Raw genomic sequence first — 13,509 nt, forward strand, 5'->3', positions numbered from 1 at the left:
TGTGTTGATTTAAATTTGTTTGGTGACCTCAAACATTAAAAAAAAATGAAGAAATCAGGATGGGGTCAAAACCTTTTGACACCACTGTAGCTCTAGATCCTAAACACTATGTTGATTTATTTTTTAAAAACCAATAGGGAAGGAAAAAATGTAAATTGATGTCATTCATAACATTCTGCTTCGAAAATTTGTTCCAAATTGGTATCCAAAAAAACTAATTTTGAAGTGCACATGCCAAACAGATAGACAACATGCCCATTGTGTTTGTTTGTGCTCTCTTCCGTGGATGAAGATCAGCCTCTGCTGCATGATGCCTCCCCCTGGTGACAATGTATGAACAGGCCTGTGTGGTTGCTAAGAGCGACCCACAACAAACACCAGTCCTCCCAGCTCACTTCAAAAAAGCACTGGCAATTGCTGGATAATGTTGAGTGTTGCCGTTTTACCAGAGATGGAGTGGGAAGAGCGCTATGCTATTCCTGGGCCGAATGCTGAAAACAAGGCTTTAATAGAAGAGGTGAGTGGAGATTATTTTTCTTTTTTTTTTTTTTTTTTTGGGAGATTATTTTCTCATGAAACTGATGATATATTGCCAGTATACACAGTATAAACACAACTTAGCAATTAGTTTTTAGTTTAATAAACTGCAGGGATATCCAAACGTTTTTCCTCAGGGCCGCATACTGGAGGCAGGAGCCATGTTTACATTTTTGAACCAACAAATATGTTTTTTTTTAATATTAAAAACGAAAACAACCGCCTGCATCTCAGCCTTGTGTTGCTGGTGACAAAATATATTAATATTAACTTTTTCTCCCACCAGCCCAGGGTGTACCCCGGTGTATCCCAAACACAGCTGGGATAGGCTCCAGCATACATGCGATCCTAGTGAGGATAAGCTGCATATAGAAACCGGACAGATTTTTCTCCTTAAATTACACTTTTTGTGATTGGTATGGTGAACAGTCCAGTGTGTACCCCTTGTACCTCTTGGCCAACATCAGCTGGGATAGGCTCCAGCGTGGGGTACTCTGGTTTCCTCCCACATTCCAAAAACATGCTAGGTTAATCGGTGACTCCAAATTGTCCATAGGTATGAATGTGAGTGTGAATGGTTGTTTGTCTATATGTCCCCTGTGATTGGCTGGCGACCAGTCCAGGGTGTACCTTGCCTCTCGCCTGAAGATAGCTGGAATAGGCTCCAGCAACCCCGTCCACGACCCTCATGAGGATAAGCGGCATAGAAAAATGGTCACTATGTTATAGTAATAATGTTAAAATATTATAGGAAAAGGTCATTATTATTATTATAAGAAAATTTACAAGAAGAAATTAAAAATAGTTTGTGAAATAATTGAAAAAACTGCTGTAATTTTCTGAGAATATAGCCAAACTATTAAGAGAGAAAAAAAAGTTGTATTCTAATGAGAAAAAAGTCGCAATTTTACGAGACTAAACTCAAAATTTGAGGTAAAGATGCCATGGTTGTAGCAACGAAATATGAAACTATATGTTGTCAATGTTGTGTTAATGGTGATTAAGGGTGCGCCCTTAATCAGTCTTACAGCACCTTGCACATGTGGAGATGGCATAGAAGGCCAACAAGCTGCTCATGTAATGCATGTCATGCAATCTGATAACATTTTCATCGACAGATTTGCAGGAAAAAGAAGGAGCTCTTGCAAGTGAAAAGCAAACGAGAGAATCAGAAAGATCAGAAACAACTGGCAACAGAATTCCTGCAAAATGTTAAAAAGGAGATGGAAAACACTGCGGTATTTTCTCCTCCTATATACGTATAATATGTTTTTATGTATTTGCTATGTGTTGCAAGTTGACTTTATGCAGTGTGTTGTGCAAAGGCTCTGTGCAGGGCCAAAGACAGAGAAGCCGAGTCAGAGAGACACCTCACCGCCATCGCAGAGAGGGAGACGGGTCGTCTGGTGCAGGACAATGCTAAGATGGAAAACGAACTTCGATCTTTGGCTGAGAGGAAAAACATGCTGGAGGTTTTTAACCTTTTGGATTTTAATATACTATTAAAAAGTACCACAATGCTGCCCATTGATCTTTTGCCCACATCTTCAGAACAACATCTTCAAGGTTAAGCAAAAGCTGGAGCGGTTTCGGACCCAAATGCACTGGGACCAGCAGGCCATGGATTCTTTTTTGGAGGAATCGGCAAAAAAAGATGAAGACGTGATGGCCATTATTAAGTATTCGCAGCAAGATGAGCAGAGAATCAAGGTATTAATAAGAGAATGGGTCTGGTGGTGTAATGCTACAGCTGCTTCCTGCCATGCCCAAATTGTTATATTGAATTTCTTCCAAAACAGAAGCAAGTTTATCCACAGGATTTCAAATTGCTGGCATTGCAAACTTTCTTTGGCCCCATGGTGGGTTATTTAGTAGTTAAAAAAATGCCAGGATGTCAGAACTGTGTATGGTGCTTTGTTTGGGAATCCGATTCAATGAAATGATACAGGGCAAAATATTGGTGCCTTGGTTTGACTGTACAGCCATCCCTCATTTTCCACAGTTAATTGGTTTCAGACCCGACTGCAATAATTGAATTCCCACAAAGTAAATGAATTATAAATCAAATATTTTCATAGTTAGTGTATAGAAAACCCGTTACAATCTATTAAATAGGGTTTTTTATACTAGTAGCAGGGCAGCACGGCGGTCGAGTGGTTAGCGCGCAGACCTCACAGCTAGGAGACCAGGGTTCAATTCCACCCTCGGACATTTCTATGTTGAGTTTGCATGTTCTCCCTGTGCATGCGCGGGTACTCCGGTTTCCTCCCACTCCAAATTGTCCATAGGTATGAATGTGAGTGTGAATGGTTGTTTGTCTATATGTGCCCTGTGATTGCCTGGTGACCAGTCCAGCTGGAATACCACCCCCCCCCCCCCCCCGCAACCCTCGTGAGGAAAAATTAATGAATGAATTCTAGTAGAGCCCTCTAGACACAGAATAACACCCCTATAGTCACCTTTAAGCTTGTAATATCCTTTATAGGGATCCATAATATGGATAAATAATGAATTTAAGACATAAATAAGGCTTGTGTTTGTGTGTGTTGCAATAAATGTGTTCCCTGCGGGTTCTGGGTGGCAGGGAGACAGGAAGTGAGTTGAGCTTTAGTTTGGCATTGGTTATGACTTAAATTTGTGATTATTATGCCTGTCGTTCCGGTCATTAGGTCTGGTATGTGTGTGTCTGAATGAATATTACAATAACACCACTGACACCTTGTGGCCAGTGTAGAATACTGCACACTATTCACATCCACAGCATTTTAATTAATTTATGCTTAAAAATGCTTACTTCTGGCCAAAAAAATATGTAACAAAAATGCATTTTGATGAATAATAGGCCATATTTAACCCCAAAACAGCATGATTCATGAAGTGATTGTGTATATTTGTGTGATCCATCATCACACAGTCACTCACTTTGGCCATCGAGAGAACAACAATGGAGGCCAATAAAATACGCAAAGCACTTGACCAGGAAATGACAGAGAATTTATGTGCACAGGTAACGAAAGCAACAACACAACACTTTTTTCCATGTGTGTGTCACTAGAAAAAATGGGCAAGTAAATATTATTACCTGGTGTATTTTGTGTGTCAGATTGCGTTAGAAAAGACAACAGAGAACTTGCAACAGGCTCACCTGGAAACAGAGCATATCATCCACCAATGGGAAAACACCATCCAACAGATGAAGCAAAGAGACGCAGACATACAACAATATGCTCTGGTAGGCAAACATCACACTATGAACACAACACCTGTACAACACTCGTCCCCCTCCGTCTTTCTAGAAACTGTCCCAGATCAACCAGATCATCCGGGAAAGAAACAACACCTTAAGAGAAACGAAACACCTGCACGACTCTCAGATGAGCGACAACAAGGAAATCGAGAAAAAGTTAACTTCGACCAATCGACAGGCCACAAAACTACGGCAGGACTTGAAGGAGCAGGAGAAGAACTGCATCATGATGCAGGATGAGGTCAGCAAATTCACATGGGATGCACCAAAGACTGTTCCATTTCATTGTTGTGTTGTGTCTGCAGCTAAAAAGTTACAAAACATCTCTGGATAGAACTTCATCCAATGTGGAGTCGATGAAGTCCAACATCTGCAGGCTGAAGGAAGAAATCCAGAAGAACAATGCCAAGTTAGTCACACTTAATACAATAGATTGTGGGGGGGTCATTTAGCAAACGACTTGTCTTTCATGTCGGAGTGTAGACTGAAGAAAAGCGGCGCCCAGAATGTTGCACTTGAGGAGAAGCTGAACGCAGTGACGCAGAACGCTTTGAGTGAGAAGGAGAGGGCTGCACTGATGGAGAATTTCCTCAAGGACGAGGAACAGGCCATCAAGGTGAGGAGTCATTCACCTTTGAATATACTAGTGTGTTTGATTGCCCCCCTTGTTAAAACATAACTGAGATTAATTGAGCTCTATCAGTCTGGAAAAAGTTATAAAGCCATTTCTAAAGCTTTGGGACTCCAGCAAACCACAGTGAGAGCCATTAGCCGCAAAGGGTGAAAATATGGAACAGAGGTGAACCTTCTCACAATGACTCATCCAAGAGGTCACAAAAGACCCCACAACATGTCACATTACGTAAAAGCAATGTTGCATCAGTAAAATATGGTGGCGGTCGTGTGATGGTCTGGGGCTTTTTGGCTGCTTCATGGCTTTAAAGACTTGCTGTGATAAATTGAACCATGAATTATCAAGCTATAAAGCCATTTCTAAAGCTTTAAGACTCCAGCAAACCACAATGAGAGCCATTATCCGCAAAGGGTGAAAATATGGAACAGAGGTGAACCTTCTCATGCTGCGCCCTTGGGGTCGCAGTGATGACTCATCCAAGAGGTCACAAAAGATCCCACAACATGTCGCATTATGTAAAAGCAATGTTACATCTGTAAAATATGGTGGTGCTAGTGTGATGGTCTGGGGCTTTTTGGCTGCTTCATGGCTTGGAAGACTTGGTGTGATAAATTGACCCATGAATTATAAAGCTATAAAGCCATATCTAAAGCTTTGGGACTCCAGCAAGCCACAGTGAGAGCCATTATCCACAAATGGTGAAAATATGGAACACAGGTGAACCTACTCACACTGCGATCCATCCCAAGGGTGCAGCAACGACTCATGCAAGAGGTCACAAAAGACCCCACAACATGTCACATTACATAAAAGCAATGTTGCATCCGTAAAATATGGTGGTGCTAGTGTGATGGTCTGGGGCTTTTTGGCTGCTTCATGGCTTGGAAGACTTGGTGTGATAAATTGACCCATGAATTATAAAGCTATAAAGCCATATCTAAAGCTTTGGGACTCCAGCAAGCCACAGTGAGAGCCATTATCCACAAATGGTGAAAATATGGAACACAGGTGAACCTACTCACACTGCGATCCATCCCAAGGGTGCAGCAACGACTCATGCAAGAGGTCACAAAAGACCCCACAACATGTCACATTACATAAAAGCAATGTTGCATCCGTAAAATATGGTGGTGCTAGTGTGATGGTCTGGGCCTTTTTTGGCTGCTTCATGGCTTTAAAGACTCGCTGTGATAAATGGAACCATAAATTATAAAGCTATAATGCAATTTCTAAAGCTGGCAAAAGTGGGGGGGGCCCACTGGGGGCTCACGCTGCGACCCCAAGGGCGCAGCGACGACTCATCCAAGAGGTCACAAAAGACCCCACAACATGTCGCATTACGTGAAAGCAATGTTGCATCAGTAAAATATGGTGGTGGTAGTGTGATGGTCTGGGGCTTTTTGGCTGTTTCATGGCTTGGAAGACTCGCTGTGATAAATGGAACCATGAATCCTATGCTGTGGCATCGGATTCAGGACTTCATGCAGCGTTTCATGCTGGAAAAGAATCCAATGTGGCTGAATGACAACAATTCTGCAAAGATGAGTGGGCTAAAATTCCTCCACAGCGCTGTAAGAGACTCATTGCAAGTTATCACAAAAAAAATGGCCCAACTAAAAAAACAAAAAGAAATCACACTTTATCACACCCTATGCAGGCGTTACCATGACTGCAGTGCAAATCCAACTAACTTTCTACTTGAATATGCTGTTTTTGCACCAGGAGCTGGATGTCCAACTACGTGACCGCAGGGAGGAGCTCTTTCGTTGTAAACAGCTTGTTGACACCCTCAAGAAAAAGGAGAAGGATTCTATGGCCCAAGAATTAAGGAACAAAGCCACCATCACCAATCTGGAACATGAGATCAGGAAACAGGAAGAGAATTTAATAAGACAGCAGATGATCATGAATGAGAAGGTATGGCGACCAAAGTAATAGCTACTGTAAAACTTTCTCACCAATGCCTTCCATTCACTCTCCTGCATTATAGGACATCCAGATCATCTTTTTGGATAAAAAGCTTGCCCGACTGCAAGGTGTTGACGACTCAGATGAGAAACAGATGTTAGAAATGAAGATCAGCGAGATGACCAAAGCCCTCCATGAGACGAAGACCACGTCTGACAAAATTCTAAATGGAATCAAAGAGGCTGAAGTCAGTCTATATCGGGGGTGTCCGAACTCTTAGCAAAAAACTGAAAAAATGCAGGGGCCACTGTAATATTTTGTCAACCAACACATATGTCAATAGTTCTATATATTTCAAGAAAAATATGCATCTCGGTTTTGTGATATTGGTAAAAAAAAAAAAAAGCAGCAGTCTTTCTACTTTTTTTAATATTTAATGTAACTTTCCCTAACCTAATTAAAAAGAAAATGCATATTTTTTGCTTTGTTCATATTACGATTTTGAAAAAATATATATACTTATAATTTCAAGTCAATGCAACTATTTCAACTTTCTTCTTGTGATTTTTGTTTCCTAATTATGACTTTATTCCGGTAATATTTTGACTTTATTTTCATAACCTAATAACTTTGCCACAACCCAACTTCCCCCCAAAATTACAACTTTATTGGTTGTTTTGTTAGTTTCTTATAATATTATAATTCTACAAATAATTATAATACTGTTAAAATTAGTTAAATATTTCAGGTTTATGATATAATATTTTTCCTCATATTACGTTATTTTCATAAAATTTTTATTTTGTTATATTAAAACTTTTTTTGACTTAATTATTGTAAAATGACTGCATATTTGTCCCTTTTTGCTGTTTTTTTTCTTGGTGAATTCAATTTTTTGCCACTTTGGACACCCATGGTGTGTGTATGTGCAAAGTACATATTTCCATATCATAGAATTACTTTTTTTTTCTGTGACAGAGTGACATTCGCTATTTGAGGAAAGAGAACGAGAAGTCCGCAGCAGAGAAGGAAGATCTATACAAGAAAGTAGAAGAGATGAGGCTGATCAATAATAACGCTGAAAAGGAGTTAAAGAAGCTCAGCCTCAAAAAGCAGGTACGCGCTTGGTCAAATATTTCAGTTGTAGTATTGTAGTATTGTAGTATTTTTGTCGTGTATTAGCCCACTGCATTCATAAATAATCAGCAATGAGAAACACTAAGATGATTTCAAAATTAATCGAGTTGTGGATTCCTATAGAGCCGCTACACATGATAACCCGTACAGAAAACTTTCTAGATCTTCCAGAATCGGCACCTATTCCATCTGTATGGCCTTGAATTTCCAAAATGGTCAGTATTAATTTATTCCACCCACGGTCAACCTCCGAGCACGCCCCCTCTACAGCGATTGGTTACACTCCCAAGCACTCCCAAGGACTTCCGGACTACTGCCGAACCCCACTTTTTAATTTTGTCGGAATAGAAGTTCATTCATTCATTTTCTACCGCTTTTTCCTCACGAGGGTCGCGGGGGTGCTGGAGCCTATCCCAGCTGTCCGGCGAAGACAAACATAGACAAACAACCATTCACACTCACATTCATACCTATGGACAATTTGGAGTCGCCAATTAACCTAGCATGTTTTTGGAATGTGGGAGGAAACCGGAGTACCCGGAGAAAACCCACGCATGCACAGGGAGAACATGCAAACTCCACACAGAGAGTGTGGAATTGAAGGGTGGAATTGAACCCTGGTCTCCTAGCTGTGAGGTCTGCGTGCTAACCACTCGACCGCCATGCAGCCCCAGTATAGAAGTTGATAATAAATAAATAAACCCTACTTGAAATTTGGTTAGGAGCTACTCATGGGCCACTGGTTGGAGACCCCTGACTTGCCAAGTATGAAGTCAAAGAATGGTAACATAGGTTTTCTACAACATCTGTAATAGAAATGTGGTCATTACACTTTTTTGCGAGATTGTAATTTGCACCCCACTCCTTGTATGCACACTCTATATTGCTACACAGACAACCGCTTACTTGGACAAAATAAACACTGTTAGAACACTGATGAATGGTTATTTACAGCTTGCACTTCTGACTTTTTAATTAACATCATCAAGTAATGTTGGCCATGTTAAAGGTTGGCAGATGCTCACAAAACTGTTTTTTTCTCCTCACCTGGAATCTGAAACTCCAACCACTTCTGCCTGATGCTTGCCTCTTTAGGCAAGTTAGCTTATACCATTCTAACAACATTTATATGTCAGAAAAGTGGGAAAAATTATGGTACTGTGTCACCTCTGATCAGGAGCTTATTGTGGAGCAAAACATCCTCAAGCTGGAGGTGAATCGAAAAAGGGATCTTCTGTTCAGCAAAGCCAACAGCATGGTGTCTTTGGAGAAAAGACAACTGAACATGAAGAAGGCCATCCAGGAGAGGCAAGAGGAGATCAGTGTCTACAGACAAATGCTCAGCCATCAGCTGAGGACCACTGAGCAGGAACGACAGAGAATAAGGTAAGACACTGTGGTATCTCTTCATGGTTGTTTTCAACCAAACAGTTTAATTTAAAAATCAGTCCTTCTCAGCGCTGAACTGAATGGAAAACTGTCCAAGATTGAGGCCATGAAGAAACATTTCGAGGTTGTGACCTTTTCAATGGCAGCACCTGGAGAGGATGAAGAGGATGCGGTGAAATCGCAAGCCCGCTACATCACCAAGGTAAGACGACAGCTCAAATTTGTCACATATTGTGTACGCTGACGGCTTTTTTGATCTCCAGGCTGGACTAGAACGAGCAGAAGTCATGCAGCAGGGAGAATGTCTCGCTGCTAAAATCTGCAAAGCCGAGGAGGAAAATAAAGCTCTGGAGAACACAAACATGTTGTTCAACATCAGCAATTCAGGATTCCTCACGTCGATCAACACGGCAAAAGAAAGCAGTATGTGTACATTCTTTATCAGTGACAGAGTAAAAAAACAGGACTGGGATGTATCTGTGGTGTTGCGTTCAATTGCATAATTGGCACAAAAATGACGCAAAACTCTGTTTTTGTGTGTGGATGGTAAACCTGGACAGTGGGTTCACAATGCCATTCCATAATAATGTGTTTTACTTGCAGTTGCGGTCCAAATGTAATTGTGGCGGGCCACCACAAATAAATGAATATATGGGCACACTGATTTACACAAACTGTGCTGAAACTAACTACTCATGCTTATTTTGACATCAGGTCCAGAATACCAGGAAAAAATCAAGATGGAAGAGCAGTTGCGTGTGGCTGAAGATACACTCAAGTACAAGAGAAAACAAATCAAAGAGCTTCAGCAAGAAGAACAGGTTCGAACGATTTATGATTATGATTTATGATAGCTTCCGCTACCGGGTTCCTACTCTAATCTCGAAAATAAAAATACACAGTAAGTAATACACTTAAACGGTGCAACTCGGTTCCGCTCCAGTCCTATAGGTGGCAGTAATGCACATTACAAATTTAATGGCAAACATAGCATATCCTGGTCAAACATGTATGCTACATAACCATATGTTCCGGTGTATAACTGCAGGAGGTCAATATATATACCAGTGTACTCACGGTGTCATCTTGTTAAGTAACACTAAATTCATCACACAGTAACTTAACACTCAAAAGGTATACCCGATAAATATACAAACATGTACCAATACAGAGTTGAAATGAAAACAATTTTTTTTAAAATTTTGGGCTGTGATCTGGACTCCTCTTTGCCACGCCATCCACCCATTTTATATGCTTCTTGTTCTCCAATGAAATGCATCGCTCAAAGAGAAATTCGTATTGGTACATGTTTGTATATTTCTGCAAAAATCATGTTGCTGTGTGGTGAGATCAGTCATATTGAGTAATGACCTTCTGCATTTTCTAACATGCTGACAATTTTGTGGTGAGTTTTTTTTCATAGCTTACAATATGCCATTTGATGACGTGCACAGTAATTACACTCAATAACTGTAGGGGGAGCCCTGGATCATTTTCATATTGCTGCAGTTTGGATGATCTGATAGGGTTTTTGATTTGCTGACGATGATTATAATCAAAGGAAAACAAAGTTTTCATTATTTGTGAACAATTTAACAATATATTCAGCATAATCCCTTTTTTATTGGTTGTATTAATTGGTTGTAGAACCGACCGTGATAAGTGAATTTCTACAAATTAGGATTCCTGATTTATAAAAGGAATATTATTGTAGTTAGAGCCTAGCAAACCTGTTTACAACCTTCCAAATACAGTTATAACATTATTAGAGCCCTGTAGACATGAAATAACACCCCTATAGTCACCTTGACACTCCCATTACCCAATATAGTAGACATAATAATAAAAAATAAGTATGCAGTTTCATCAATGTAATATTACTGACCCCTAGTGACCAGTGTGGAATACTACATTCATTCATTCATTCATTTTGTACCGCTTATCCTCACGAGGGTCGCGGGGGGTGCTGGAGCCTATCCCAGCTGTCTTCAGGCGAGAGGCGGGGTACACCCTGGACTGGTGGCCAGCCAATCACAGGGCACATATAGACAAACAACCATTCACACTCACATTCATACCTATGGACAATTTGGAGTCACCAATTAACCTAGCATGTTTTTGGAATGTGGGAGGAAACCGGAAAAAACCCACGCATGCACGGGGAAAACATGCAAACTCCACACAGGGTGGAATTGAACTTGGGTCTCCTAAGCTGTGAGGCTTCCACGCAAACCACTCGACCACCGTGCAGCCCTGGAATTCTACATCATCAACAATTTTGGAGCAAAATAACATGCAAAATAAGTCAACAATAGCAAAAACTACTATTGGCTGTGTCCATTAATTTCGACCATAACATTATGTAACAATATCAACCATGTAATAATATGAGACACACAAGAGAAACACTGATATGTGTTGAAATATGTGATATGTGTTGAAAACAAACATAGAAGAGAACTGATAAATATCAATTTCCTCCGACCCGTATTTATACGATATTGATACAACCCATGGTATTGACATGAAAACCAGAACATTCACTGTTTCTTCTGTAAATCTCCGGGTCATTGACCTGTGTGCTTTCTACCTGTATACCCCCTTTGTCCAGGACATGAACAATACCCTGGAGAGTCTGCTCCAGGCTAAACGGGTCGAGAGCGACAACATCCAGCAAACAAAGTCTCTCATGGGCAAACTGAATAGGGAGCTTGCGTCACAGCAAGATAAAATTCAGAGGGCCACCAAACAGGTTTGATGTTGTTGTCTTTAGGATTTGTCGCTGTACATTTCTCTCACTGCGTTTCATATAAACATTTGAGGAGCTCTCGTTTTCTGCTTGCCAGTGCTCCAAACTGACCCAACAGGTCCGCTCCTCCAGAAACTCCAAGGAGGAGACCTTTGAGGAGAAGGACATCAGGCTGAGACAGTTAAAAGACTTTAACAAGAACATCAACAAGATGCTCCATGACGCCATCGAGGTCAAACCTGACCTCAGATCAGTACTGGAGAAGTATTTTCTACAGGTAGAGAGCCATTCAGCCATACTCGTTCATTGGCTCTATAAAAATGTAATGTTGAATTTTCTTCCTTTCTTAGAGCAGTATGTCGTTTCCGTCTCCCCCCTCCACTCCCGGCAGCCACCGAAGCTCCAAAACAAACACAGCTCGTAGCTCCGCCTCTCCCAGGTCTGACGTAGCCGACGTAGCACATTTACATTCCACATTCAACTCCTGAAGCCAGGGGTGTCCAAACTTTTTCCTATATAGACAGTATTTTCCAACAACATTTTTGCTGGGTTTTTTTCCAAAATATTTCAATTGTTTTCTTAAATAATCCTGCAGTTAATGTTCTTCTTGTAATATTAGAACTTTATTCCCATAATGTTTTGACATTATTCCCATAATATCATAACTTTTCCCAACCAATTTTTTTTCTAAAATGACGAGTTTGTTTGTTTTTCATCATATTATGACTTTTTAAAAATCACCTTAAATTGTTTCTATGCTACTAAAATTACATTATTTTTTATGTCATTTATTTATTATTATTTAATTATTTTACATTTTTCTTTGAATATTTTGACCTTATTTTTTTTAATTACAGCTTTTTTATTTTCATTTCTGCTGTTGTTGTTGCTTTTTTAATTTTCCAACTATTTCAAATTTCTTGTGAATTTTCTTCTCGTAATTATGACTTTATTCCCATAATATTTTCATTTCATTTTGTTCTCATAGCACTATAATTTTTTCCGGAAGCTAATTTTCCAAAAATGTTAAATTTATGAGTTTAAAAAAAACCTCTTTAATATTTCAACTATGATGTTCTCCTCATAAAATTTCTAATTATATTTTATATTGTAATTTTTTTTTCTTAATATTTTGTAAAATTGTAAAATTCCTGCACATTTTTATAATTTTTATAACTTATTATTACTCAAAGATTTTTGTCATAATAAAAAAACACTTTAATATTTCCACTTTATGCTGTCAAAAGGACGTTACTTTTCCTCATAATGTTTTTTATTTGCCTCATGCTGATAAAATTAGATTATTAGATTGCACCATTTTTCTCTTACTATTTAGACTTTATTCCCACAACTTTATTTTGATTTTGTTTGTTTCTCATAATATTACAATTTCAAAAGCTTTTTCATATTTTGACTGTATATTACTAAAATGGCATTATTTTTCCTCATAATATGACAACATTATTCTCAGAAAATTTTGACTTTTTTCTTTCTATAATAGTTTCCTTCCTTTTTACATCCCTGCTTTATTCTGATAGGACACACCTGCACAGTGTAATGCTCCATTACAGGAAGCTTAATGGAAATGTTGCGTTTAAGTGTGCATTCAATAGCATATGAATACAATATGATATTTTCAGCTGAATGAGGTGATACTGTGCAGTTATACTTCTCTTTAACATTGAACTGCAGGTCTCTCCCATCCTCAGCCAGCAGCTACAGAACTTCTACACCTCAATCCACTCCACTGAAGACTGTGGACCTGGGGCTGGATCTGAACCTTCCCCCCTCTCCTCTTTCGGCCAATAGCAGACGCTCCAGCTCCACCAGCAGCACCTTAAAGAGTCCATAATGTGCTGTTGCACAAGTCGCTCTTTTTTATTATTTAACATTAACGGCTGCATTTCA

At 39.6% G+C, this 13,509-nt stretch overlaps 1 protein-coding gene across 1 annotated transcript; it reads left to right on the forward strand.

The window, feature by feature from the left end:
• The first annotated feature begins 422 nt into the window (after positions 1-422).
• Positions 423-13,491, forward strand: LOC131125836 (coiled-coil domain 39 molecular ruler complex subunit). The gene is made up of 20 exons (XM_058067744.2): positions 423-517; positions 1,656-1,775; positions 1,863-2,009; positions 2,089-2,247; positions 3,452-3,544; positions 3,641-3,769; positions 3,834-4,025; positions 4,090-4,193; positions 4,268-4,400; positions 6,141-6,335; positions 6,409-6,573; positions 7,305-7,442; positions 8,641-8,849; positions 8,922-9,054; positions 9,116-9,275; positions 9,567-9,673; positions 11,464-11,604; positions 11,699-11,878; positions 11,952-12,040; positions 13,294-13,491. The coding sequence occupies exons 1-20, from the start codon at positions 425-427 to the stop codon at positions 13,451-13,453; spliced, it is 2,847 nt and encodes a 948-aa protein (XP_057923727.2). The 5' UTR covers positions 423-424; the 3' UTR covers positions 13,454-13,491.
• The last annotated feature ends 18 nt before the right edge of the window (positions 13,492-13,509 follow it).

The sequence above is a fragment of the Doryrhamphus excisus genome, linkage group LG6, assembly GCF_037039965.1.
Source record: "Doryrhamphus excisus strain RoL-2023G ecotype Guam linkage group LG6, RoL_Dexc_Guam_v1.1, whole genome shotgun sequence".
NCBI lineage: Eukaryota > Metazoa > Chordata > Actinopteri > Syngnathiformes > Syngnathidae > Doryrhamphus > Doryrhamphus excisus.